This window comes from Astatotilapia calliptera, chromosome 22 (assembly GCF_964374335.1).
Source record: "Astatotilapia calliptera chromosome 22, fAstCal68.1, whole genome shotgun sequence".
NCBI classification, from domain to species: domain Eukaryota; kingdom Metazoa; phylum Chordata; class Actinopteri; order Cichliformes; family Cichlidae; genus Astatotilapia; species Astatotilapia calliptera.
The window spans coordinates 33,709,964-33,733,928 of NC_137442.1; the positions used below are offsets into that span (position 1 = coordinate 33,709,964).

Consider the following 23,965-nt stretch of genomic DNA (forward strand, 5'->3'; position numbering starts at 1 on the left):
AGCATGTAAATGGGAGAGGCCAAGTTTCTGCATTGTATAAATTATTTATGGAAAATTCCAAAGAATCAACACAGTCTATTTTAGAGGCTTGGAGGAATGATTTGCAAATGGATATATCTGATGATGAGTGCTATAAATCATGCTCCTTGGCCCAGAGTCAGACAATCTCGGCTACTTCAATATAAATGGTTAACAAGAGCTGTATTAAGTGTGGAGTGGACAGGGTCACTTTATTTCACTGTATATGGGAATGTCCACATGTGAAAATCTTTTGGGAAAAGGTAATAAATCTGTTGAGTCTGTTGATTCCACTTCATCCTAAAGTATGTATTTTAAATATATACCCGAATAATTTTGTACCTGCTGCAAACAATAGAGCTCTGTTAACGACTGGAGTTTTGGAAACCAAGCGCTGTATTGCTATGTGCTGGAAAAATCAAAAGATATGTGGACTGACATCTATACGATCTATAGAGAAAATAACTTATACATTAAGAAATAAACTGGACAAGTTTTGGGCTGTATGGTCAAAATTCTACAACTTTCTGTAGAACTGCAGCGTGCACACTGTGGACTTAACAGCCTGAAACTCTGACTTGATTTGTATATCTGTCCTTCCCTTCTGTTATGGTTTGCTTTGTTTTTGTTTCTATTCCTATGTTATTTCTGTTGATGTTGTGGTATTTTTTTTATTATTATTATTTTTTAATGTTCACGGTGCACCATGTAAAACCGGTTAAAACCAATAAATAAATGTTTTTAAAAAAACAAAGAAACAAACCTGTCTAGCATGCCTGCAGCATTATATCAGAACCACATCACTGAAACAAATTTTTATTATTTCAGAAAATGCAAAAAGAGATGTAAAACAGAACTGTTCTGGTACAAAATAGATGATATCTGTCTAACTGATTATTGTTTTCTATTTTTTAAATAAAAAAAATCTTTGTACATACTTCCAACACAAACCAAAACCCTGAACTGATAAACTATTTGATTACACTGTGCCTTCACTGCTAACAGAACATCCTTTACATTACAAACAATATCTGAGACTCTCAGGTGCTGCATGAAACGCTATAATCCTGGAATTACCACTTCTTTATTGATTACTTTTAAAATTTGTTTTTAACTTTATCACTTTTCATATCATTTTTGGACACAATGAGCAACAATTCACAGTAAAGGCTGGAAACATTGTACAGAGGCACGCGTTTCAATTATTTGGTCGAGAATAGGTTGTTGACACCCCCTGTCCCTTTCTTATAAATAACCACTAACTACTAACAAAGTATGCTCTCCTCGAGAAGCATGACTTGCAGCCATCATGCCTCAATCACAACAACTTTCACAGGACGATACAAGAAGTGTTACAGAGATGCGCAGACATGGATGAGACTGCAAAACACTTTCCTGTTGCTTTTGGAACCTGATGTCCATCAATCCACACAAAGAAAGTTTCATAAAACACGACCCTTCCTAGGAGAGGCTCTCCTGCTAAGATAACACTAAATGCTACAATGAGGCAAAACCAAAGAAGGACAGCAAATCTAAATCTCTACATCTAGCTAACATATATAACATGTACTCATATTCACACTATACGAATAATAAGAATACTGTCAGTGTGACAAAATCACTGCTGTTCAAAAAATGTACGGAAAAAATAAGACAACACTTCTCTCCAGAAAGATTAGACAAATGTCACCAGCTGTAGCTCAGGTGTTAGACTGCTTTCTGAATAGTTGCAGCCGAGTTCTTTGTTGCAGATGACAAACATATTTCATGGGAACAAATGAGCTATATTTTGGTCTACAGACTAATCACTGTATTAAACTAAATATGGAGATAACACTATACTATTCACCTTTGTTTATATCTATTCTGCACACTTATAGTTCATACAAAAACATTTATAGTGACAATATGAAGGTTTTTTCTTTGTAGCTGTGAAATCAGGTTTCAGTTAGCAGACTCGCTCCCAGCATTCATCTCCAGCAGTCCAGGCCTCCCCTGATTCTTCCTCTGTTTACCAGTATTTCCAGATGTGTCCTTGTGTCGTGAATCGTTCTGCTGTCTGGTGTAGCGCTTGCATTTGCAGGAGGTCACCACAGTTATCTTGTAGGTCCTCGTGCTCCCATCGTGGCACTGCAGCTGGATCCGCTGGGTCCTGGTTCGATCGATAACACAGCGCCACTCCTGAGCATCGCGGCGGCTCCAGTACCTCCCAGTGTGAGTTCTACCAATCCAGTTGGGCAGCAGCTGAGCTGGCAGACACTCCCCAGCACACACCAGCTCCTTGATAGGGTTGACACTGGTGCACTGGCCATCAGAGATGTACTTCGTGGACCTCAACTCCCTGCAGCCCACCTGGCTCTGGTCTGGCCCTAAGACATGAAAAGTGAGTTACATATATGTGTAGCTTAGATCAGTCTTCTTGTTATTCCAAAGTATGTGTGTGTGTATATATATATATATTATTGTTTTTTGTTTTGTTTTAAGTGGGTAGTGGTGGTGGTGGTATAGAAGTGTGAAGTGTAGATTAAAGAACTCTTTCTTCTCCAATGCCATTAGACTTCTAAACACCCGGCAGGAGTGTATTTCCTTGGTCTACCTCAGTTTACGACTGTCTACATTTCTGAGTTTGCACACACATAATTGCACCCTCGCTGTGTCCGCTGCACATACAGTTAATGTAGCATTCAAAATGAACATATATATGCACACACACACACACACACATCCTCAATATTAAATTTGGGTCAGTTTGAGTCGATCTGCACATTTGAGGTCCATGGTGAAATCAGTGAAATCAGAGTCAGGGGTCCTGCTGGTACTTTCAGGAAGCTAAAAATAGCATCAGAGCTGAATATGAATTTGTAAAATGACAACTGAAATATTTACAACGGTGATGATTTGTCATTAAACTGAAGGTGAAGAATTGGTTTAAACCCAGTTAAAGGAAAACAGCTACTGATATTTCTGTTGTAAAAGAATTTAACATGATTTATAATTCACACCACTAACTGTCCCATGATACCAGTTTATGACGTGTTCATGTTAGTCTGATATTTCCACATTTCTGCACTTCATGACACAGTTTGTCTTTTTTAAATCAGTAGTTTCATATCTGGACCAAGAGTCATGCACATGAAAAGCATTTTGTGATTTAATAATGTATTGTGCATTTCTGTATTTACAAACTGCTGCTGAATTTCTTTTCTTTATTTAGACATTAATAATTATAAATCAATAGTTATTTCATAATTTAACTGTTAATAAAAGAGAACTTTGAAATGAATGTTTCTAAATGGAAAAAGGCATTTACAGAGAAAGACACTCAGCTCTCAATTAAAAAAAAACGATTTATAAAAAATTCTAAATTTAAATGGCAAACAAATAAGTAAATAGATTCAAACATCGAAATTAGGAAAACAGTTTTTTCCAACATGTAAAATGGTAATTGCATTCTCCTTTTCCCATGAGGTTGTCATGGTCCTGAGTCTTTTTCTGGACTTATTCATTCCTTTGTAAATATAATTAATTATGAATATGTTGTCCTTCTAGAGCCTCTGAGACTGCTGTTTATAGTTCTTATTTTCATAATGGGAGTGCCCCGTTCATGTCCAGTCTGTCTTGCCTATGTTTTGTTATCATGTTTCCATGTCGGTTTCTCCCCACTGTCCTATCTTGTGTGTCATGTTTGTCCCTGAGTCCTGCAGTTGGGCCACAGCCATACTTGACACAGCTGCTGCTTTAACTATTATATGAGGTACAAGACAAGATTCAAAGATGACTCTTAGTCCTTGGAGAAAAGGAAACACAAATTAGCCATAATTTGTGTTGCCTTGAATTATAAAAGTCATGTTTATAATACTTCTTCTTCCACTTATTGTAAGTGGGCATATGTGCATGTATAGAAGAAAATATCCAGTCTCAGTATTATTTTTGTTATAGATTGTGAAGCCTTATATATGCTATCCATCCACTTAAACACAGGAATCCAGAGTTGAATTAAATAAATGTCATGTTGTGATTATTAACAAGAGGGAGAGTGAGAAGAGACTGATGGGTGAACTCTCTTATATCAGGGCAGGGAGCAGCACTGTGCTATAAATTCATTAAACTATATAAATAGAGCCTGACTTCTTTCACAGAGAAATAAAACAGGCTTTTTTTTCAGTTATAAGTTCCAACTTCAAAATATTTATTTGCTGCACTAAGTGACTTTACTCTGTCTTCCTCACTCTGTCTACTTAGCTTTAGTATTATGAAACTTCTGAGGAGAAGTGTTTGCTGCAGGATTCTAAACCATTTGTATTGTGATTTATGAGCCGTGAACTTGTGGAATTTACAGCTTTAGTAATGTAGCCTTTATTAAAGCCACAAAAACAAGTGAGAATTAATTCTACATTCCACGACTGTATTTTGAACTGATGTATCATTGATATCATTAAAAAAGCTCAAAGGTTCCTTATATTTTTTAAAAGACAGTCATTTTGTTCAGTGTTTTCCAACAGATAACTATGGCTATGTTGGTTGTTACATGTACGAGAACCAACCCGAACTTTATAAACATTTTAACCTAGCTATCACATGGCTTTAGCTACCTAGTGAAAAACCGATTGAACCCGAAGGTATTACTTTCAGCTTTTTAATAATAGTCCACTTTTTAAATGATTAATATTGGTGTGGTCTTATAATACAAAAACCACAACAACAACATTAAAATTTACTGTCACCAGTGAAAATGACAAAATGTCTCCTCCCATCATCAGGTCAGATGTGGGATATCGACAGAATTCCACAGTGCCCTCTAATGTGAGAGTAATAAGCATGTGACAATCGAGCCTACACTATACTGCTGAAAGTATTCCTTTGTCTGCCTCCACATGCATATGAACTTGAGTGATATCCTTCTCTTGATCCACAGGGTTTGAAACGATGCTGGCTCACCCTTTGCAGCTATAACAGTTTATGTTTATGTGCTTATGGAAGTTTTTGACCATTTTTCCAGAAGCTAATTTGTCAGATCAGATTCATGTTGAGAGAGAAGACCTGGCTCACAGTCTCCATTCTAATTCATCCCAAAGGTGTTCTGTCAGGTGTTATATAATCTACAACAGACAGACAGACATTTACAGCATGCACCTGCAAAAATCTCAACACCAGCAGCAAGGATTTCTTTGTTGGTTCAACTATAAATGTCTGTATTGACAACGGGCTTTGGGCTTCACTGTGGATCGTGCACGGCACTGCATGTATTTTAATTACAGTTTTTTAATAAATCCTGCATTCCAGACATGGATATCTTGTAGTTTTTTGTTTTGTAAGATTACTTTTTACCTAGGTTTAAACTGATTGCATCATCATAATACAAATAAATAAATACATAAATAAATAAATATTATTATTCCAAACTAGGATTTTTTCTTTTCAATTTTAGTTGTATTACTGTCACATAATACTTTATGATGTTTTCTATCACATTATTTAATTTTAGCCATTTGGACTCACCATCACGCAGAGAGTCAGAAGGCCGTCTCCCTCTATTCCTCGCCTGGTTTGTGTCTTCATCGGTCGGCGGGTCCTGAGTTTCAGGGACCAGCTGAGGACTTACGGACTCTGTGGCGTTATTTTCAACAGCTGAACTCATGCTCAGCAGCAACAGGAGCGCAAGGAGCCGGAGCGCGCTGACAGAACGAAGCATGACTGCACCTGACGCACCTGATGGATAAGTAACCTGCAGGGCTGTGCTTTATATATCCTCACTGGCAGCGACATTTTATGAATGAGCTGGACACACCTACTTGCACAGCAAGAAAAGAAAAATGCAGGTCGAGAGCCAGAAACCACATGTATTTTTGCAAACTGAATTGGCGCATTTATTCATGATCACACAGGTGTTGGAAACACCAGGATTGCAGAGGTGTACTGTGACATCGGAACTTACCGGACAACGTTTCATTATTCAGCAGAACAAAAATCCACAACATGGCCAAAACAAGCATAGAGCTTTTCAGGTTAATGGGTTGAAATATTCTGGAGCGAGTGAGGCAGTTCTGGTAATTATGTGTCCAAAGGACTATGTATGCCACGTGGTTCATTCTGTGAAATTTATTTTGAAATTGAATGTAGCCTAATCTACATGTTTTATGATAAACTAAATGCACAGATCTGTCTCAGCTCATTTGATCTGGACTACAGAGCCATCCCACTGGCGACAAAGGCATTTATCTCCACCTAGTGGTGAGTTAAAATTAGGTTTCATGCAAATTTTCAAAGATGTGACAAAAAACCCGAACCCTCACCTCAACCACGAGTGGATCAGATCACTTTGTTATGCTACTGGCAATTTACTGCCATGGTTTGGGTTCAATGAGCAGTTACGGAATGTCAGTATATTTGTTGTGAGTGATCACCTTTATATGGTGGGTGTGCTTTCTCCTTAGTTCGTTATACTTTGAATAAATGCCAAAAAAAAGTTGTACATCTTCATGAGATCAAAAACAAGGGTGAATGAAGCTGCTCGTGTTGCTTTTTCCTGTCTATCCGACCTATAAATGTGATCTGTGTACTCAGTACTGAAACAGGAAGTAAGTGTTTCAGACTTGTTAGTGTAAAACTAAATCGTATTATTCCCTCATTTATGTCATTCAACCACAGTGTAGTTTAAGTAGCACATTTATATAAAGTGGGAAAGCGCTCTTACAGCAGCATTAGACTTTTTTTTTTGTTAACTTTAAAAAAAATTAAGGACATATACAGCAAAGTGAGCTGTATTAATGTTGTTTTGCACCTGCATTATGAAATTATTATATAAAGTAAAGCTAGTGTTTTATTAAGCTCAACTCTTTAATTATTCATATCCATCAGCAGGTACTTGATAAGATCTATTCAATTCATTTCAAATTTATTTAAACAGTGCCAAATCACAAACAACAGTCACCTCTAAAGTAGGTTGCGACAGCAGAACCAGGCACAAGGAGGCGCAATTTGTTGGGGGTGAAGGGAGGGAGACAGGACAAAAGACATGCTGGGGAAGACAGCCAGGGATTATTAATAACTCATGATTAAATCTAGAGTGGTCTGTAAACACATGGTGAGAGAAAGAAGTGAGAAAAGGAGAAATGCAGCCTAAGTCTACTACAGCATAACTATATATTTAAGCAAAAAAAGAAGAAGGTTTTAGGCCTAATCTTAATCTTAAGTACCAAACATGTCTGTCTTCGGAATCCGAGCTGGGAGCTGGTTCCATAGAAGAGGGTCCTGAAAGCTGAACACTCACTCACTCTCTCTCTGAACACAAGAAAGCCTGCAGTCTGACAGCAAAGTTCTCTATTGATCTGTAATTCTGCAATTATCAGTATATTGTAATTACAATAACATTTTATGGATATCCTTAAAAGGGTTAATCCATTAATTTAATGTAAAAACCGATTATTCACTTGGTGTATCAAAAAATGTATTTTTAAACCCAGTTACTAGTTTAATAAAAGTATTTTGACTTTTGTTGAATGGATGAGAAAACATTATTACATTAATTATGGAATAAAATTACAAGAGTTTTCAAATAAACTCACATGATAAAGCCCAATATCATTTTTTCCATAGTAGGCCTTGTGTTTGTCCATATTTTTTTTCACATGGAACTACATTTTGTTGTTTTTTTTGTAAACTACATACATACAAAATCTGATAAAATATACATGATTTCATTTTAATTTAAAACTAAAACAACTGTATTTTATTTTATTCTTGCATAAAACAGAGAAATTTTGCGTATTTCAAATTTCTGTATTCTTACGTAATGGAAAATTTGTAATGTGTGTACACTTACACTGTAAAAAAATATTCCGTAGAAAAACGGAAAATGTCCTGGTAATTTTCTGCCAGTATATTTTCTGTTTTTTTACGGAGGTTTGACGGACCTTTCTGTAAATGATAAAACGGAAAATTCTGTAGATTTACAGTATACTCTCTGTACTATTTATGGACATTTCCTTCAGCTATAAAACGGAAAATTCCGTTTATTCATAGTATATTTTCTGTATCATTAACTGATATTTTCCGTTAATAGAAAAATTCAAATTTCTGTTTATATTACTATTTCCAAGCACTTCTTTTCACTGTAACTCATTAAATATAGTTCTTTATATCCTTAAACGTACATTTCTATGCAATTACAACCTAGTATACCATGTGCTCAAAAATTCATAAATTAAAACTTAAATTAATTTGTGCTTTATACACAACAACATTGGTACAGTTAATGTTAAATATTCTTTTATTCTCCTCAACTCTAAAACTATACTAAAATATAATGACAGCATCCATCTTGTCATAAAACGACTAAACAGCTGATACATGAACAAAATAACTCACAAGCTTTCAAATTTGAGCATTTTTATTTCCTTGAAATCAGGTTGCCCTCATGTAAATGTGTTTATTTACATTCATTCAAGTGGCTACCAAGTGTTTTCTTCAAACAGGACACCTGACAAACAAAAAATGTCATATTTAACGACATGTTCACATTTAATAATATCCAGAGTACCTTTTAGTTAGAATCACTGCCTTGTGGTAGTTTTGCCTCAGCCAAATGGTTAAGGTGTGGTTTACATCCATGTCTGTCCACTTATGATACAGTATACACATGTAGTCAGTTATAGCCAAACACCTTTGATTACTGAATTGCATTACATTACATTCACTTCATTAATGAATGGATAACCACAGGACTTTTCCCCATATGATAACTAAAACACAAAATAAATGAAGACAGATTACTGTCCCAAACTTAAAGATAAAAGTGTATTTACAGGACTTGTTTTGTCAGTGAGGAGCAAAGTATAATTAGAAGTGCTTGTTCTGATAAAAAGTTAAACTGTAAACAGCAGCATAGTGAATAAGGATCTGTGTCCACGAATCCTCAGCAGTGACAACACTTAAACATCATAGTTCAAAATCCTTAATGCACACCTTTTTCTCCACGGTGTTCAAATTCTCTTAGCTGTTTAAGTAGAGGAAAAAGTCTGACATATTTCATGACCATTAAATGTTAGACAAGGCTCTGAAAACGAGGTTATGGTTACAAACAAAAACCTCTGCTAGTGCGCACAGACCCTAAATCACAACAAATAAGACAATAGTAAGACAAATTACTACAAAGTCTTGTTACCACTCTTCATATACCAGTGTGACAAAGTCCTGAATGCAGCCTGCATGTTAGTACATCAAGGTCCATCTGAGCTTTAAATAAACTACACTCAGCTTTTCCTTGGATTTTCAGAATTGCTCAGTTCATACAGGAACTGCAGCAGTCGGAGTTAACGTGTCGCTGTGTTGCTCCTCCATCTCAGCCACTGAGACTAGTCGCAATTTATTCTCAGGAAAAAAAGAGAAACAACAAGACATTTTTAAAAAGTTTGTATTTTTATAATTTTTTTTACCTAGAACATAAACAACATAAACAAAAAAAAGGATTAGGGCTGTGCGATATGACGATATATATCAGATGACGATATAAAAATGTCTATCGTTTCATATTATACACTATTCTTTGTTTTGTGGTGTTGCAAAATAAACTGTTTACGGCAATATTTTTGTCATGATTTTGATGGTCACTGTAGTGGCTATATTATTTCTTACAGTTCTCTCTTTCTCTTATACTTAAAATAACCACACTATGGACGGACAAGTGACTGTTTTTAACGCGTACTTTCGTTACCAACAATGACGGTAAAACCAGTGCGTGGCTCCGCCGTCCGCTTGTTTATTTTCCATATAAACCTTTCACAATAAAGCTCAAGTGTCTGTTGAGACTTTTCAAAATAAACTGAAATGATATACATTATTCTCAAACATACAATTTCAGAATATGCATCAAACAAATGACCTCAAATAAAAACATCAAGTAACTATAAATGGCGCTTACAGTCACCACGCAGATGAAGGCACAGAGAATACCAGCATGGCCAGCAAGGATGAGGCAGAACCAGCTAGCTCCAAACAGAAGGACCAGTCAAAAGAAATCGAGGACCTTATTGTTAAACGAGGGGCTACCTCTGTAGCATGGACATGGTTTGGTTATGAAAAGTCTGACACGCCCCAGAAAACTGTACTATGCAAATTATGCCACAAACTGGTCCCCACCACCACTCAAACACGACAAACCTCTTTAACCACCTACACAAGAATCACATGAAAGAGTTTCGAGAGAGTTTACGAATGAAAAGCAAAAAAGAGCTGTCAGGTGCTCAAAATAATCCTTAGGCTCAAACGTTAGAACAGGCTTTTCCTTGCAGCACGCCGTGTAATAAATTACTTATATTTGGCTAAAAGCTTGATATAGACAAGGCATATAAAGCCCCTGCACACCAGCACTGCGCTTACATTATAGTTCAATCAAGAAATAGTTATTATTGATTTATTATTGAATTTTTTTAGTAATCATTATTAGTATTTAGTCACATTAGCACAGTGGGGTGACAAAAATATTCCACATACTAGAAATGCTGCTCGGAATTTCATAAAATACATTTTCAACAAATGTTGGAGTAGAAACACAGTTACAGGGAAAATGTGTCTGTCTGTAAATATTAACTAAACATTTCTATGTGCTACAAAATAGACATAATTGTAAATGTGCTGAGGTGAAACTATACTTTCAATAATTTTACCACTACAGTCTGTTAACCACCGAAATAATCTATGCTGGTCAGCTAGCTAAAAGTCTTTACTTTAGCAGCCCAAATCAGAGGCTAACATTAGCATTTGCTAGCGTCAGCCAGGAAGGTCTGAGGCTTAAACTAGGGTTAGTGTAACTTTTCCTGAAACCCTTTAAAGTGTACAGTAGAGCCAACTGTAAAACACAGGTATTGAAACAGTACTTATTAGAGTCCTAGAATAATTTCTAGGACCATGAAGTTCTCACTTTTCCCAGTTATCCAGTTATCCACATCACAGCTGTGTAATACCCAGAGAGACACAGACAGCTAACTATAATATTTATGAAAACTGGTTCAGCCACTGAAGGGCAAAACTGGTGGTATCACAGTAAAGATTATTTTAACATTAACTAAAATGGGAAGCTTCTTTTGTTAAACCTAAATAACAATTATTTTAAAAACTGAGTCAGCAAAATATTCCTGACTTGTCTGGAGACAGCCGAAACCAGTTAACAAATAAATCAATAATAATAATGGATTGGATTTATATAGCGCTTTTCGGGACCCCTCAAAGCGCTTTACAATACCACTATTCATTCACTCTCACATTCACACACTGGTGGAGGCAGCTACAGTTGCAGCCACAGCTGCCCCGGGGCAGACTGACAGAAGCGAGGCTGCCATATTGCGCCATCGGCCCCTCTGGCCATCACCAGTAGGCGGTAGGTGAAGCGTCTTGCCCAAGAACACAACGACCGAGACTGTCCGAGCCGGGGCTCGAACCGGCAACCTTCCGATTACAAGACGAACACCCAACAATTCTTTCTGAATAAAAAAATATTTTAATAAAAGGAAACATGAGTTTTAATACTTACCACAGAAATTTGAAGGCAGTTTCTCCAACTTCAGAGTCCAAAATCCAGATGAAGCCTGAAAGAAGCCTAATGGCTGCTCTTGCGCTTACTTTTCCCTCCTTTTCAGGTTCTTTTTCCCACAATGCATTGCAGTAGTTGAGAAATACAGAAAAATACCTGTAAATGACTAATACGGAAAATTCCTTCACGTGTATACAGTAGATTGTACTGTATTTTTACTGAATTTTTTTTACAGTGTGTGGTGAGGCAGTTAGATAATATAATTGTTCGAAAGTAAGACAAGAAAGAATGTTCAATGTTAAAGAAAAAAAAATGACATTCAAACTTTAGTCTTAAAAATTTTAATCTAAGGGAAAGGGGGATGTCATGTAGGTACTGATATATGGCTGTCTTAATGTGATGACTTTTAAACTGGATGTGGTGGTCCGAAGGAGGCCCCGTTACATGGCTAGTTGTCAGATCGACAGCATTCAATAAAGCAAGAGAAAGACCGTGCTTTATGTCCTGATTTAATTCAGCGTGCTCTGCCTAATTCAGTAATAAGGTGGGCACACAACAGTTACTACTACTTTTACATGCATTACCATGTGGACCTACGATCAACACTGAAGTTCCTTCAACGGTAAAATTTCTTTTATTATGGATTTATTTTTGTGCTTACGGAGATAAATTTCCAATACAAATGTTATAAATGCAGCAGCTTATTGAGCTTAAATACTAACCTTCATAGGCTATTGTAAAAGCTCAAGGGATCGCTATTTATTCAAGTTTCAAATTCGCGTTTGTAAAATAGTTTAAAGTCAGAGTCCTCAAAAATTGCGCATAAATCACTGTAGGATCAAAAAACACATTACATATTACAATAATTCAATAATTAAAATACTTATGATTAGAAACTGCGAAACTAAATGAGAATTCTTATTTTTAAAAATCTGATAATTATAGGAAACTTATTCTGAATCACTCCGCGTCGCCTGCGTGACCCTGGGAGTCAAGGAGGATGACGTGTAGCGCGGCAGGTATAAAAGCAGAAACCAACGTTCGAATTTGGTTTTCACATGAGAGTGCGAGCAGGAGGTTTGTTTAATAGCGCTGTGAAAACCTGTTTGTTTCCAAAGTTTTAAAACTAGTGCTTGAAACGAGGATTCAAACACCCCAAAAATGAGCTCCGGCGGAGTACGGCGTGAGCAGTACCTGCTCTCCATTGGTGTCACCCGTATTCTGGATGAGCTCTATGGTAAAGCTTAGTGAGCTAATAAGTTAATAGAATATTTAAGCAAACAAATACACCTTAGACTGGCCTTTTATTACTTTAAAGTGAGGAAGATTTCATGAGTGTGAACATTTCAGGTGAAATATGTCAAACTTTAGAAACTTCAATTTTGGGCAATTTTGGTTTGAAAAATGCTAAAAAAAAAAACCCCACTCAATTTAACGCACGCGCCATGGAAACGACGTCAGTCATTAGAACCTGCGGGAGGCTGACGTCTGACGTCAGTGCGGTCATCCTGGAGTCCTGTTTTTGTATGTGGAGGGTTTGAGTTTACATGTTTTAGCAACTGGCCCTGAATTAGACGATAAAGTTAATAAATTACGAATCTGTATAGAAGCATGATGGAGCTGTGAGAGTTCACAGAGGCACTCGTTGCGTTTATAAAGCTGGGAAATTTTGAGGGAGGTTAGGGAGTCCTCGGAGATGTGGCCAAAATTTGATCTTGCACGCATTATGTGCAAAATCCGTTATAGCTACTGATGCTGAATTAAGTATATCATATTTATGTGAGTGCATTGTATATTGCCGTCTCTGTACAGGTGTCCAGATGTATGTTATGTGCTCGGTGAGAAATTGAAACTGTGTGCATGCAATAAGCAGGTTGGAGGTTTCTCACCTGACTTTAGCTGTTTTATTTTCAACAGACTGATGCTTAAATAAAATAAGAATAAGTGCTGAACATGAATTCATTATTAAACATGCTAACAAGCAGAGTTTGGTGCTGTGATCTTTGGTTTAAAACATGAAATTTAGTCATTTACAGTGCAAAACCATTTTTCTCACCTTCTACCAATCTTAAGGCTTTCATAAAGAGTGCTGCTGCGGGCCTCTCATTGTCTGTGTGTAGAAATAGCATATGATGATATAAAGCCATGTTTTGACATTTAAATCCGTAATTTGTCTGATTATGTCACGATTAACACAGATGATCTTTTTGTTTTCTCGTAGCTGAGCTGGTGAGTCCTGTCAGCGTATGCCAGATGTTCATCTCTAACCTGAGGAACCGTCCTTTGAGCCCCAGCCATGTGGACTCTATGAAAAATCTGGTCCTCTCGTTAAACCATAACCTGGTTACGGGGACGAAGGCGTTTCCTTATATTGCCTTCAGGGGATTCTTTAACAAACTGCTGCTGACGACACCTTTCACTCATGTGCCAGAGAGCCAGTTGGAGAACACCACTCCATCTCCTCCTACCAACTCACCAGCTGGTTTAATGGTGCCGCCTGCAGAGTCCCACCTCCATTCACGGTTCCTCACACCTCTGCTTCCAGAGAAGGCAGATCTTTCTGTCCTGAAGGCAGATCAGAGGAACTGCGTCTGCACCCTGGATGTCGACGGCGACACCATCACCAGAGTCATTTCCACTGTGTATTGCACAGAGGAAAGGGAAATGACAAATCGATGGAGAGTTACGGACTACACCTCTGACGGCAGAGTAATCATGTCGGTGCTCTGCCAGTTTCTGAAGAGGTTTACACAGGGTGCAAAGAGGAAGCCTGCAGAGGAGGAGAGCAGCAGCAGCAGCCCCACTCCACCAAGGAAACGTCTCCGGCTGTGATCAGCAATGAAGCCTTTCCTGGACATATGGCATATGGATGTTACATATGGATGTTTCCTCGTGCTTTGGAGCAAACTTTCTAACTCCTCATGTCTGCGCTGTGTCTGGAAAGGCTGGAAACACCTCTCCATCTTACACAGAGACCATCATGATGCGGCTAGTCTGAGGAGTTATTTCTGTATATATGTATATAGTTTTTTTTATTATTGAGATACACAGGTCAGCGTTTTCAGTGCGTCTTGCACTTTTCTTTATTTCTTGGTGCTGGCCTGTGTGTTTGATATGACTGCAAGGACTACAAGACTGACTTTATTATGTAATCTGCGTAAAATGAACCAATAATCCATGAAGACAGTGCAAAGTGTAAATTATCGTCTGCTGCATCTCAGACATTGGCGAGAATGAACAATGTGGTAAGTAAAAAGTAATGTTCTGTCTCTAAAATGATGTCCCAAAATATTAGAAAACATCTAGTCCAGCCTAGAAGTAATAAATGCATGAAGTAGTTTTTCAGCATCACTCTGAGACAGGATATTTCTTATTTCAGAGATATTACACAAAGATTGGAATTGGAAGAAATCAGTTCTAGATATTTGTTTAATATGTGCATTGAAGGACATGTCCTGGTCAATAATGACTCCAGGGTTCCTCACAGTGTTACTGGAGGCCAAGGTAATGCCATCCAGAGTAAGAATCTGCTTAGAGACCATATTTCCAAGATTTTCAGGGCCGAGTACAATAACCTCAGTTTGATCTGAATTTAGAAGCAGAAAATTAGAGGCCATCCAGGTCTTTATGTCTTTAAGACATTCCTGCAGTTTAACTAATTGGTGTGTGTTATCTGGCTTCATGGATAAATAAAGTTGGGTGTCCTCTGCATAGCAGTGAAAATGTATGCTATGCCTTCTGATGATACTGCACTTAAATTGTAAACAGAATTGGTCCTAGCACATCCATAATTAACCTTAGATAAATATGATACAAACCACTGCAGAAATCAATACCTACAGGATGCTCTAATTGCTTTAATAAAATATTATGGTCAAAAGTATTGAACGTTGCACTGAGGCCATGAGAAGATGATGTGTAACCTTCACTAAAGCTGTTTCTGTGCTGTGAGCTCTGAAATCTGACTGAAACTGTTCAAATAAGCCATTCCTCTGAAAATTATCTGTTAGCTTTTTAAAAATTATTTTTTCAAGAATTTTTGAGATAAAAGGAAGGTTGGCGATTCGCCTCTAACTAGGTAGGACAGCAGGGTCAAGAGATGGCTTTTAAATCAGTGTTTGGGTTTTTTTGTGTGTCTATGTACAGAACAGAAGTCTGAACAGACCAACGACCTGCCAGAGAAATCCTCCTCCAAGCGCTCTGCCTCTCCATCTGTGGAGCTGCTGCTCAACGCTGGCCGGCTGCAGCTTGACGGTCTTCCTCCGGGGGCCGGAGCTGCAGGCCCTGGGCTACGAGTGGCCCAGGTACGACTATTGGACCGCAGAACCAGCAGCAGGCCTAACAGCCGACCTGGGACTCCAAATTCCAACACTTCATCCACCCCAACCCCCTCAGAGGAGCCGAACGATGGAGAGGAGGAGGCAGCAGAGCCTGAGGATGAAGTTCAGAGTTCTACAGTTTCTGCTCCGACCTTGCGACTCCTCAAGAGACTCTTTCAGCTCCTAATAGCGGCTGCTATGGAGAGAAACCCCACTCAGTTTCAGTTGGATTCAGGATGTCATCGCTCTCCAGTGCAGTATCATGCGACACCTATCCATCAAACAGAAGCCCTCATCAACAGAGTGGCACTTTGAGCAGAAAGCAAATACACAATCAAGTGGAACATCAGAGGACATGAAAACTCAGGCCTCATTAGAAAGGACTTCTTCCCCTGACCCCTGCTCTAAAGCTTGCAGTACACCCAGTGACTCCCAGGGGGCCTCTCTTTCCAAGGACAGCCCATCAGGGCTAGTTCTTTGCAAATGCACCGTGACACCATGTCAGAACTGTAGGAAATCTAATGGACCTCTGGAATTGGTTCAGCCTCCCAGAGCCAATGGACCTGTAGACTGTAACAGTGCGTCAGATTCCTGCAGACAGGCTGAGCTACAGAACAGACTGAAGGCTGGGAAGACGCCATCAGCTTCTGCCTCTGGACTGGTGAACCACATAGGAACAGAAACGGTTAAGAAGGAACCTGAGAGCACTGTAAATGCATGTGCCCAACAGAACTGCCCCACTGCCCCCACGATATGGCCCCACATTGGCCAACAGAACCACAGGAGCCAGACAGAGCCCCAGGAGGAGTGTGTGAGCACCGATGAAAAGCCCTCCTTCTCAATCACCAGCAGTTCCTTCACAGATGCACCATCTAGAGGCAGCCAGGAGCACGACACAGTAGTTTGCATCAGCACCTACTCCAGGTACACATCAGAAATGTCAAAGCTGCAGTCTTAATGTATCACTTTATACAGCTAATAGTAATAATAATGATAATAATAATAATTTACTCTAATAATACTTTAAAGTGTAAGAGATAATGTACAGTAGCTATAGTGATTACGAGGGCCCCACCCTGGAGCCAGGCCTGGGGAAGAGCTCAAGGAAGTCTAACCAGAGACTGTGTTTTAGCCCATGCAGTCTGGCTGTGTACAGGCTAAAGAGATGACATAGGCCCACCCCCCATGTGCTCACCACTTGGAGGAGGTATTGTGGGGGTTTTATGCAGTGTGTGTCGGTTGGCAGCCTTTATGTACATGGGATGATCATTTTGTTTTGGTATTGAGAATTGCATAATTCTATTGTATTAGTACTGACTAGTAAATTTCTGGGATACAATAGTATTACAGTGCAATATTAGTGACACAGCACGAGTTAAATCTAAGCACAAAAACAGCCTTTAGTGTTTTCTCTGGAAATTTAAGTACAAGTAAAAACATAACACTGTAGTTTAACAGTAATTAAAGTAAACTAAACTTGTAATTCTAAAGTCATCATACAGGCTTGTTCTTTCTGCCTGTAGTACTAGCCAGGGCTGCAACTATTCATCGAGTAATTTGATTACAAGAAATACTCCTGCTGTTTCATTTAATGCATGACTCTTTAGAGCTTGTCACGTAGAGCTTGTTAACTTAACACTGATGTCAGATCAGTTTCTTTCACCAGCAGATGCAAATTATCAGAGTGGATGGTGTTTGGTCAGTGAATTATTTATTTAGTTTACTAAGAGTAAGACAAAAAACAGCATTTTTATTTGGTACAGACTGCTCAGGTGGGAAGCTGACTTGGTATCTGACATCTCTTTACGTTTACTTGCCACAGACTGGACAGAGCAGTGTCAGGTGACAACATACATGTCTGTCTCAAAGGGGACAGTAAATCATGGGCGGACTATTGACAGATTTTACAAACCAAAATAACTGACATGGGCAAGACCGTATCGATCGGAGGTTCTGAGTTTTGATTCATTTTCGATGTGATAGGAGAGAGGTCCAGATAAACGACTGGCATTAACTGGGAAAAAGTGGACATTGGTGTGGTCAGAAATTACTTCTGATATCAGTGCTTCTGTCAGTTTGCTGTAACTCTTCATGCAGTAGACACACCAGTAAGATGTGCTGTTGATTTTTATTGGGATCCTTGACTCCCAAAAACCCAAACACATGATAGTTAAAGGAGATGAAATAATGTTGCAACAAGTTCTCGTGACTCTTTGAAGTGTGTTAAATGAAGTCTTTTTGTAGAATTTTTGCAAGTGTATCACTTTGTGCATCAACCGGTTGGAGTGACTTTTTAGACACTGAAACACTTACACAGCTGGGCCGTCATATTCAATGTCAGTTTGTCTCTTTTTTCCTCTCCTGTCCCTCAGACATAAAGGCTGCTCCTGCACTGACGGACTCACTGCTGCCCAACACACTGCCCTCCATCACCAACCTGTCCAGCTGCATGAAGGATGGAAAAGAGGAGGATGGGGGTGAGTTTGTCACTCTGTGGCCACATGTGACAGTTTAAGAGCCTTCGTATTGCTGTGTTCTGCTATGAAGCACACAAAGATGTAATTAGCTTTTAGCGGTTGTGTGTGTTTGTGTGTGTGCATGGATCGAGCTGGACAAACTGGATACAGAGATCATCAAGCTCTTGGCCTATCAGAGGATCCAGCAGCTCTTTGCTCCCAAAGTGCCCAGCACCCACCCTCCCCCCACCACCAGCACTACCCCAAAAACCTCAGCACCCCACCCAAACAGTAAGACACCTTTGCACTACAGTTTAGTCTGTTTACTTGTCAAGAAGTCAGTTTTTCTGCTGTTTGATTGCTGTTTTGTTCTAATTATTAAAACCTACACTCCCCTCCTTCCAGGTCAGAAAAAGGTGCAAGCCAGAGCGGTCTTTTACCCTCTGACAGGAAGAGGAGCAGCTGTCAGCATGTGCTATAGGACGTTACACATAGGATCAGATAGGACATTCAGTCGCTGTGACTTTGACCCTGCTGCATTCTGTGCCCTGGCTCTGAGCCACTCTTAGGCTTCACCTTTGATGGGGAAAGGTTCACATAGGAGAACAGTATTAAAGCTGCTCTCACGTAGTTTTTTGAAATTATACCAGTTCACCAAACTCCAGTCAATCATGTTTGATTTAGGTTATATTCTTGCCTTGTGACTAAAGTTTAATAAGACCGAAGTAGAACATAGGTAGGGCCCCATCATACCTGCTGTGTGGTGCCTGGCAAATGTCACCGTACAGCAAAGTTGATGCTACATGTTGTAAGCTGTCATCGCTGCTGGTCATGCACTTCTGCATTTTTATAATCTGGTGTGTTGTTGCATTGCTGCTGCAGCTGGGTTAAAGTCTGTTTTTAATGGCATCCTAACATCATATCAGTACAAAAGTTTAGAGGTTCACAGGTTTCACAGAGGGAGATGTTGAAACTTGGCAAAAACTTTAAAATTCCTCGGCTTCCAACTTTGACTTCTTCTCCTTCTATATCATCGCTGATTTGGAGGACGGGCAACACCTATTGTTCAGAAGAATACTGCAGCACGTACATGCACCGTAACAGCTAGCATGAATGGATATAGCTGTGTGATGGTCTTACTGGTGACACACAAAGCTGCCAACACAGCAGGTGTACCACGGCCCCTGGTTTGGTGTCTAATCACTCCTACAGATATAAAAATGGGAAGTGAAGCAGAAGCAGTGTGTGGAAAAACTAACAACACCCCATCATTCATCAGCTTGCAGAACCACCAGACAGATTTGCTGACGTGCTTGGAGTCATTGCACTGCCTGATCCTTGGTGACTGTTTTTGGACTTTAACTCCTGGGAATATTTTGCAGCTGTCTTGCATGTTTTCCACTTGAATAGTGAATAATCTTTCTCATGGTAGAATTATGAGGGTGTTTGGGACTGGCTTCATGCAACTTCAGATACTGACATGCAGCACTCATTTATTCTTTAAGACATCTTTCCTCTTTGGCATTATGTCGACACACACCAGAATGCTTCTGAGTTTATAGAGGTGGTCACTCGTGCTGATAATCAGTTAATCAGTTGTGTTTGATTAGCAGTATGTACCTGCTATTTGCCATCTTTATTTCTATGGAAGCAACAAGGGTTTGCTTAGTGCTTCATCCACTAATTCTGCATTTTGGCTTAGTTTTGTCAAATACATGACAGTGTAATGTCATATTTTATAGTTCATCTGAGGTTATATATCAAGATTTAATTTCAAGACCTGCTAAAAACAAGATGATTTTTATTTTGTCCTAATATGTAAACCTTGACAGAAGGTATCCTTTTAACCATGACTGTACTTCTGTACAACAGGCAGCAGTACACGACAGAGTATAATATAATAATATACTGAGCCTGTACTAGCTCCCAGTCTCTGCATCATTAGTCAGGTTGAGTGATAGTTGTCTGTGAAAGTAAGTTCTTAGACCTGTGAGGGTCACAACAGGACCATGTGGAATAAAAACTACTGAACAAAAACACAATATGTCACATTGGAGTGCAGGTCATTAAAATACATTTTGACACGTCAATATTGCAGAAAAAAATCCATGTTGCAAATCTGTATTCTTTGTGTTGTGGGAAAGGGTGTGTAAGTCTTTAACTGTTTCTTTAAGGCTCTGACATGGATGTGTGCCTTACAAACTATGGTCACTGCAACTACGTATCGGGGAAACATGCCTGTATTTTCTATGATGAGGTGAGGCCTTTAAACTACATCACTCTGCAGAGCACTCCTGTGGTTGTTAGTGACCAAGATGTAAATTGTGTGTGTGTGTGTGTGTGTGTGTGTGTGTGTTTGTCGTCCTTCAGAACACCAAGCATTATGAGCTTCTGAACTATAGCGAGCATGGCACCACAGTGGATAATGTCCTGTACTCATGCGATTTCTCTGAGAAGACCTCACCATGTCCACCCGGTGGCCTGGTAGCCAAAGTCCAAGGAATCATTCGTAAGTACATCTCCGTCATCTGTTTGGATTGGCTTGAAGGAACCCAGGTCTGTGTGCCCAGTTTGACTTGGACTGCTGATGAGGTCGTCACTCATAGATTTTGTATAAACCTTTTATGAATATCCATCCATCTTCTTCCACTTAGCCACTCATCTGTATGTGTTCTGGTTAAAATAGTTAAAATTTTATTTGTGAAGAAATCATAACGTCATTGCTTCTGTAAATTAAAGGAATACTTTAATTTATACTCTAATACTGAATAGAAGTGTAGCCCCCCATGTGCTTAATGTCAGTGTCCTGTTTGTTACGCTGACACTGCTCCTGCAGTATTGGTCAGCTTTTAGTGTTCTTCATCCAAATTGTGGTTAAGGTCACATTTGTCATTCTTAATGGGTACATGTAATTAGTTTATGCAGTGCAGTGAACCAATGACAAGAAAACCTATCACCTTCTTGCTGTAATTCATACCTTACAGTAGCCTATGAGATGTGCTGAGCTATGTGTGCTTATTTTTAAGTGAATAATATTAGCTTAATATAAAACTAAAATAAATAAGTGAACATCATCATTAGCTGTCTTCAGTCAGCCCATGTTCTTGGACTGCAGCTGCTGGCTCTTGTTCTGCTCTGAGTCCCAGTGAGCTCATTGTATTCTCATTGTTGGAGAACTGCACACGAACCAGTTCTCCGTCTGTTGTAGGTTCTGGTTAGAGTGCCAGCTTGAAGTGCAGGAAAAAAACAAGTTTGGTGTTGGAGTTCATCTCCATCCATAATGGCGATCTAGCCAGCGAGCCTGCTGGTAGAGAAAACACCAAATGGGAAAGAACGGGCTGGCTTGTTATTATCAGTTGCAATTTCAAAGTAAAAGTAAGGATGTAGTAAACGTACAGTACAGTGGTAAACTTGGTGCATGTGGCATTGTAGCAATGAGAAAGGTAAATAAATAAAGTGCTAAAATGAGCAGTCAGATATACTTGTTCTGTGGCAGACCATGTTATGTAAAATCTGAATGTTGCTGTATCACATAAAGCTTCCAGTCTTAATCTGTTATTAAAGATCATTTGGACAGATGTTTGATTAGTAAAGAGCTGCAGTGTGAAACAGCATTAAATCAAATTTCTCTGAAAGTGTTTATAGATGATGAGTGTAAAACATGTTTGCCAGAGTTCAGCTTTCCACATGATTTTAGTCTCATTTTCAAAACAAAGTGTTCATTTTTATTTTGTGGATAAAATGTAATCAGTGAAATCTTTTTATGGTTGCATTGTCTCCACATTAATGGAGTTTACTGTGACACTAGTCTGTACAGACGTCTTTCTCAGACCTGCTGCATTTCTTCTTTGCGTAGGTCGCAGTAAGAAACGGGAAGAGGACGAGGGAGCCAACTCCATGGTGGGGTTGTTGCCAGTAGGAGGAGTGATGAGTAGCCAACGTCAGGGTGGTGCTGAGCCGTCTTGTAGCTGCAAAACGAGTAGCTCCAGTCTAATTGGAGGCAACGGGGCGGGCTGGGAGGGCACGGCCCTGCTCCACCATGGCAGCTACATCAAACTGGGCTGCCTCCAATTTGTCTTTAGCATCACTGAGTTTGCCAGTAAGCAGCCCAAAGAGGAGCAGGCCACTACACCTGCTGCCAGTTGCACAAGCACCAACACCAGCAGCAGCAGTGTCATCAGCACCACCCTCACCACCACCGCTAACACCTCCACACCACCACCACCCAGCACTGCCACAACGAGCAGCTTTTCCAACCAGGATGAGGCTGACTCTGAGACTGTACCTCCCCACCAAGTGCCCGTACTGCGTTCTAACTCTGTTCCATAATCCGCACAGGAAGCCCCGCCCTCCCTCTTATTTTGCCCCTTCTGTGTCACGATGAAGGGAAAGCTGCACAGCTGGTTGGTCAACAGGGAAAAGTTATTTTTTTGTTGTTGTTTTAATGGTTTATATCTTTGCATGAACTTGAAGTATTATTGACAATCTCTTTTTTTTCTTTTTTCTTTTAAATGACTGACGTAACCGTCAGGACCGTTAGGACTTTGAGCAAACATTACTTCCTTGCGCTCAATCTTTGTTTTTGCCAGTATATTAGTTATGTATGGTGTAACCTTTTTGTCAGTCAGCCCATTTAGCACAAACATTTTTTTTTCTTTGTAGTATTCAATTCCATACATTCTAATTTCTTTTGCTGCTTTTGCACCACAGGTAGCTATATATGTATGAACACATACATGCTTATACACTATAACATGTATATATAATGCAAATACATTTTAATTCAGTGCCTCTCGATTGGAGAAACATTGGATTTCATGTAGATTTGCCATTTTTTGGTTTTTAACTGTACAGCTCATTGAATTTGTGATACTGTGTAGAGTACCAGACGTTTTGTGATAAAACTTGTTCTTAGTTGTAGTCCATCTGTAAATACCGTATAGTTTTAGCACTCATTTTAACATCTTGTGCTGCTGTATATATAAGCACTCTTTATCTGTAGCTGCTTGTCTGTTCAAACCTGTAAATACAGAAAGATTTTCTAAGAACAAACAAATGCCTGTCATTTTCAGCCTTGTTTTAGGTCCACTTTGAGCTCTTGTTTGGTTTTCACTTTCTGAGACAGCAAGTTCAGCACTGATATGGGTGGATCTACAGGGGTGGCATTGGGTGGGCATGTGCCACCCTAAAATAATCTTTGCCACACCCTAGTTGTTTGCATATGACATGTTGTTTATTAAAATAAGCTAGCATTAACACTTTGAGCCTAGCTGCAATGAACGTTGAATATAAATTCTAAAAAATGAATATATTGCATAGCGTTACCCTCCCTCCCCTATTAGAAAATGGTTCAGCCCTGCTTTATTTCTTGTTGTCGGTAGCAACCAATGCCTATGATTGGGCAGAGCACATTTATCAATGAGGTCGACGCGGACCTGGTCATCATACTGTCATTCAGAATGCTGGTGGGCTCGGCTTGTTTCGTGACAAAAGAAAAATAAGTAAAAATGGACAAAGTGATGGCGTGCTCCATGAAAAGCAGACCGTGGGTTGGAACAGAAATAAACAGAGATGTGTTTTGTTTTAATTTCTGTACCTCATGGTTGTTTAATTCAAAAATACAGGAAGCAGCAACAGATGCAAAT

The 23,965-nt window shown here is 39.2% G+C and overlaps 1 protein-coding gene and 1 pseudogene across 2 annotated transcripts; one reads left to right on the forward strand and one right to left on the reverse strand.

The window, feature by feature from the left end:
- Nucleotides 1-818: 818 nt before the first annotated feature.
- On the reverse strand, nucleotides 819-5,754 carry LOC113014843 (sclerostin domain-containing protein 1-like). Its single transcript, XM_026156599.2, has 2 exons — nucleotides 5,518-5,754; nucleotides 819-2,387 (listed from the first exon to the last, which is right to left on the reverse strand). The coding sequence occupies exons 1-2, from the start codon at nucleotides 5,708-5,710 to the stop codon at nucleotides 1,963-1,965; spliced, it is 618 nt and encodes a 205-aa protein (XP_026012384.1). The 5' UTR covers nucleotides 5,711-5,754; the 3' UTR covers nucleotides 819-1,962.
- A 6,952-nt stretch (nucleotides 5,755-12,706) lies between these two features.
- On the forward strand, nucleotides 12,707-23,594 carry LOC113014311 (PHD finger protein 12-like; annotated as a pseudogene). The gene is made up of 10 exons (XR_013904470.1): nucleotides 12,707-12,782; nucleotides 13,767-14,363; nucleotides 15,692-15,987; nucleotides 16,055-16,788; nucleotides 18,237-18,349; nucleotides 18,473-18,611; nucleotides 18,726-18,819; nucleotides 20,493-20,577; nucleotides 20,691-20,829; nucleotides 22,177-23,594. The product of XR_013904470.1 is annotated as a PHD finger protein 12-like (transcript).
- Nucleotides 23,595-23,965: the final 371 nt, after the last annotated feature.

Bases quoted from the DNA above. Each gene is read 5' to 3' on its own strand.
- LOC113014843 (XM_026156599.2), bottom strand. From the start codon at position 5,710: ATGCTTCGTTCTGTCAGCGCGCTCCGGCTCCTTGCGCTCCTGTTGCTG. The intron at 2,388-5,517 runs GTGAGTCCAAAT...TTCATGTCTTAG, and splicing joins TTCTGACTCTCTGCGTGATG to GGCCAGACCAGAGCCAGGTG.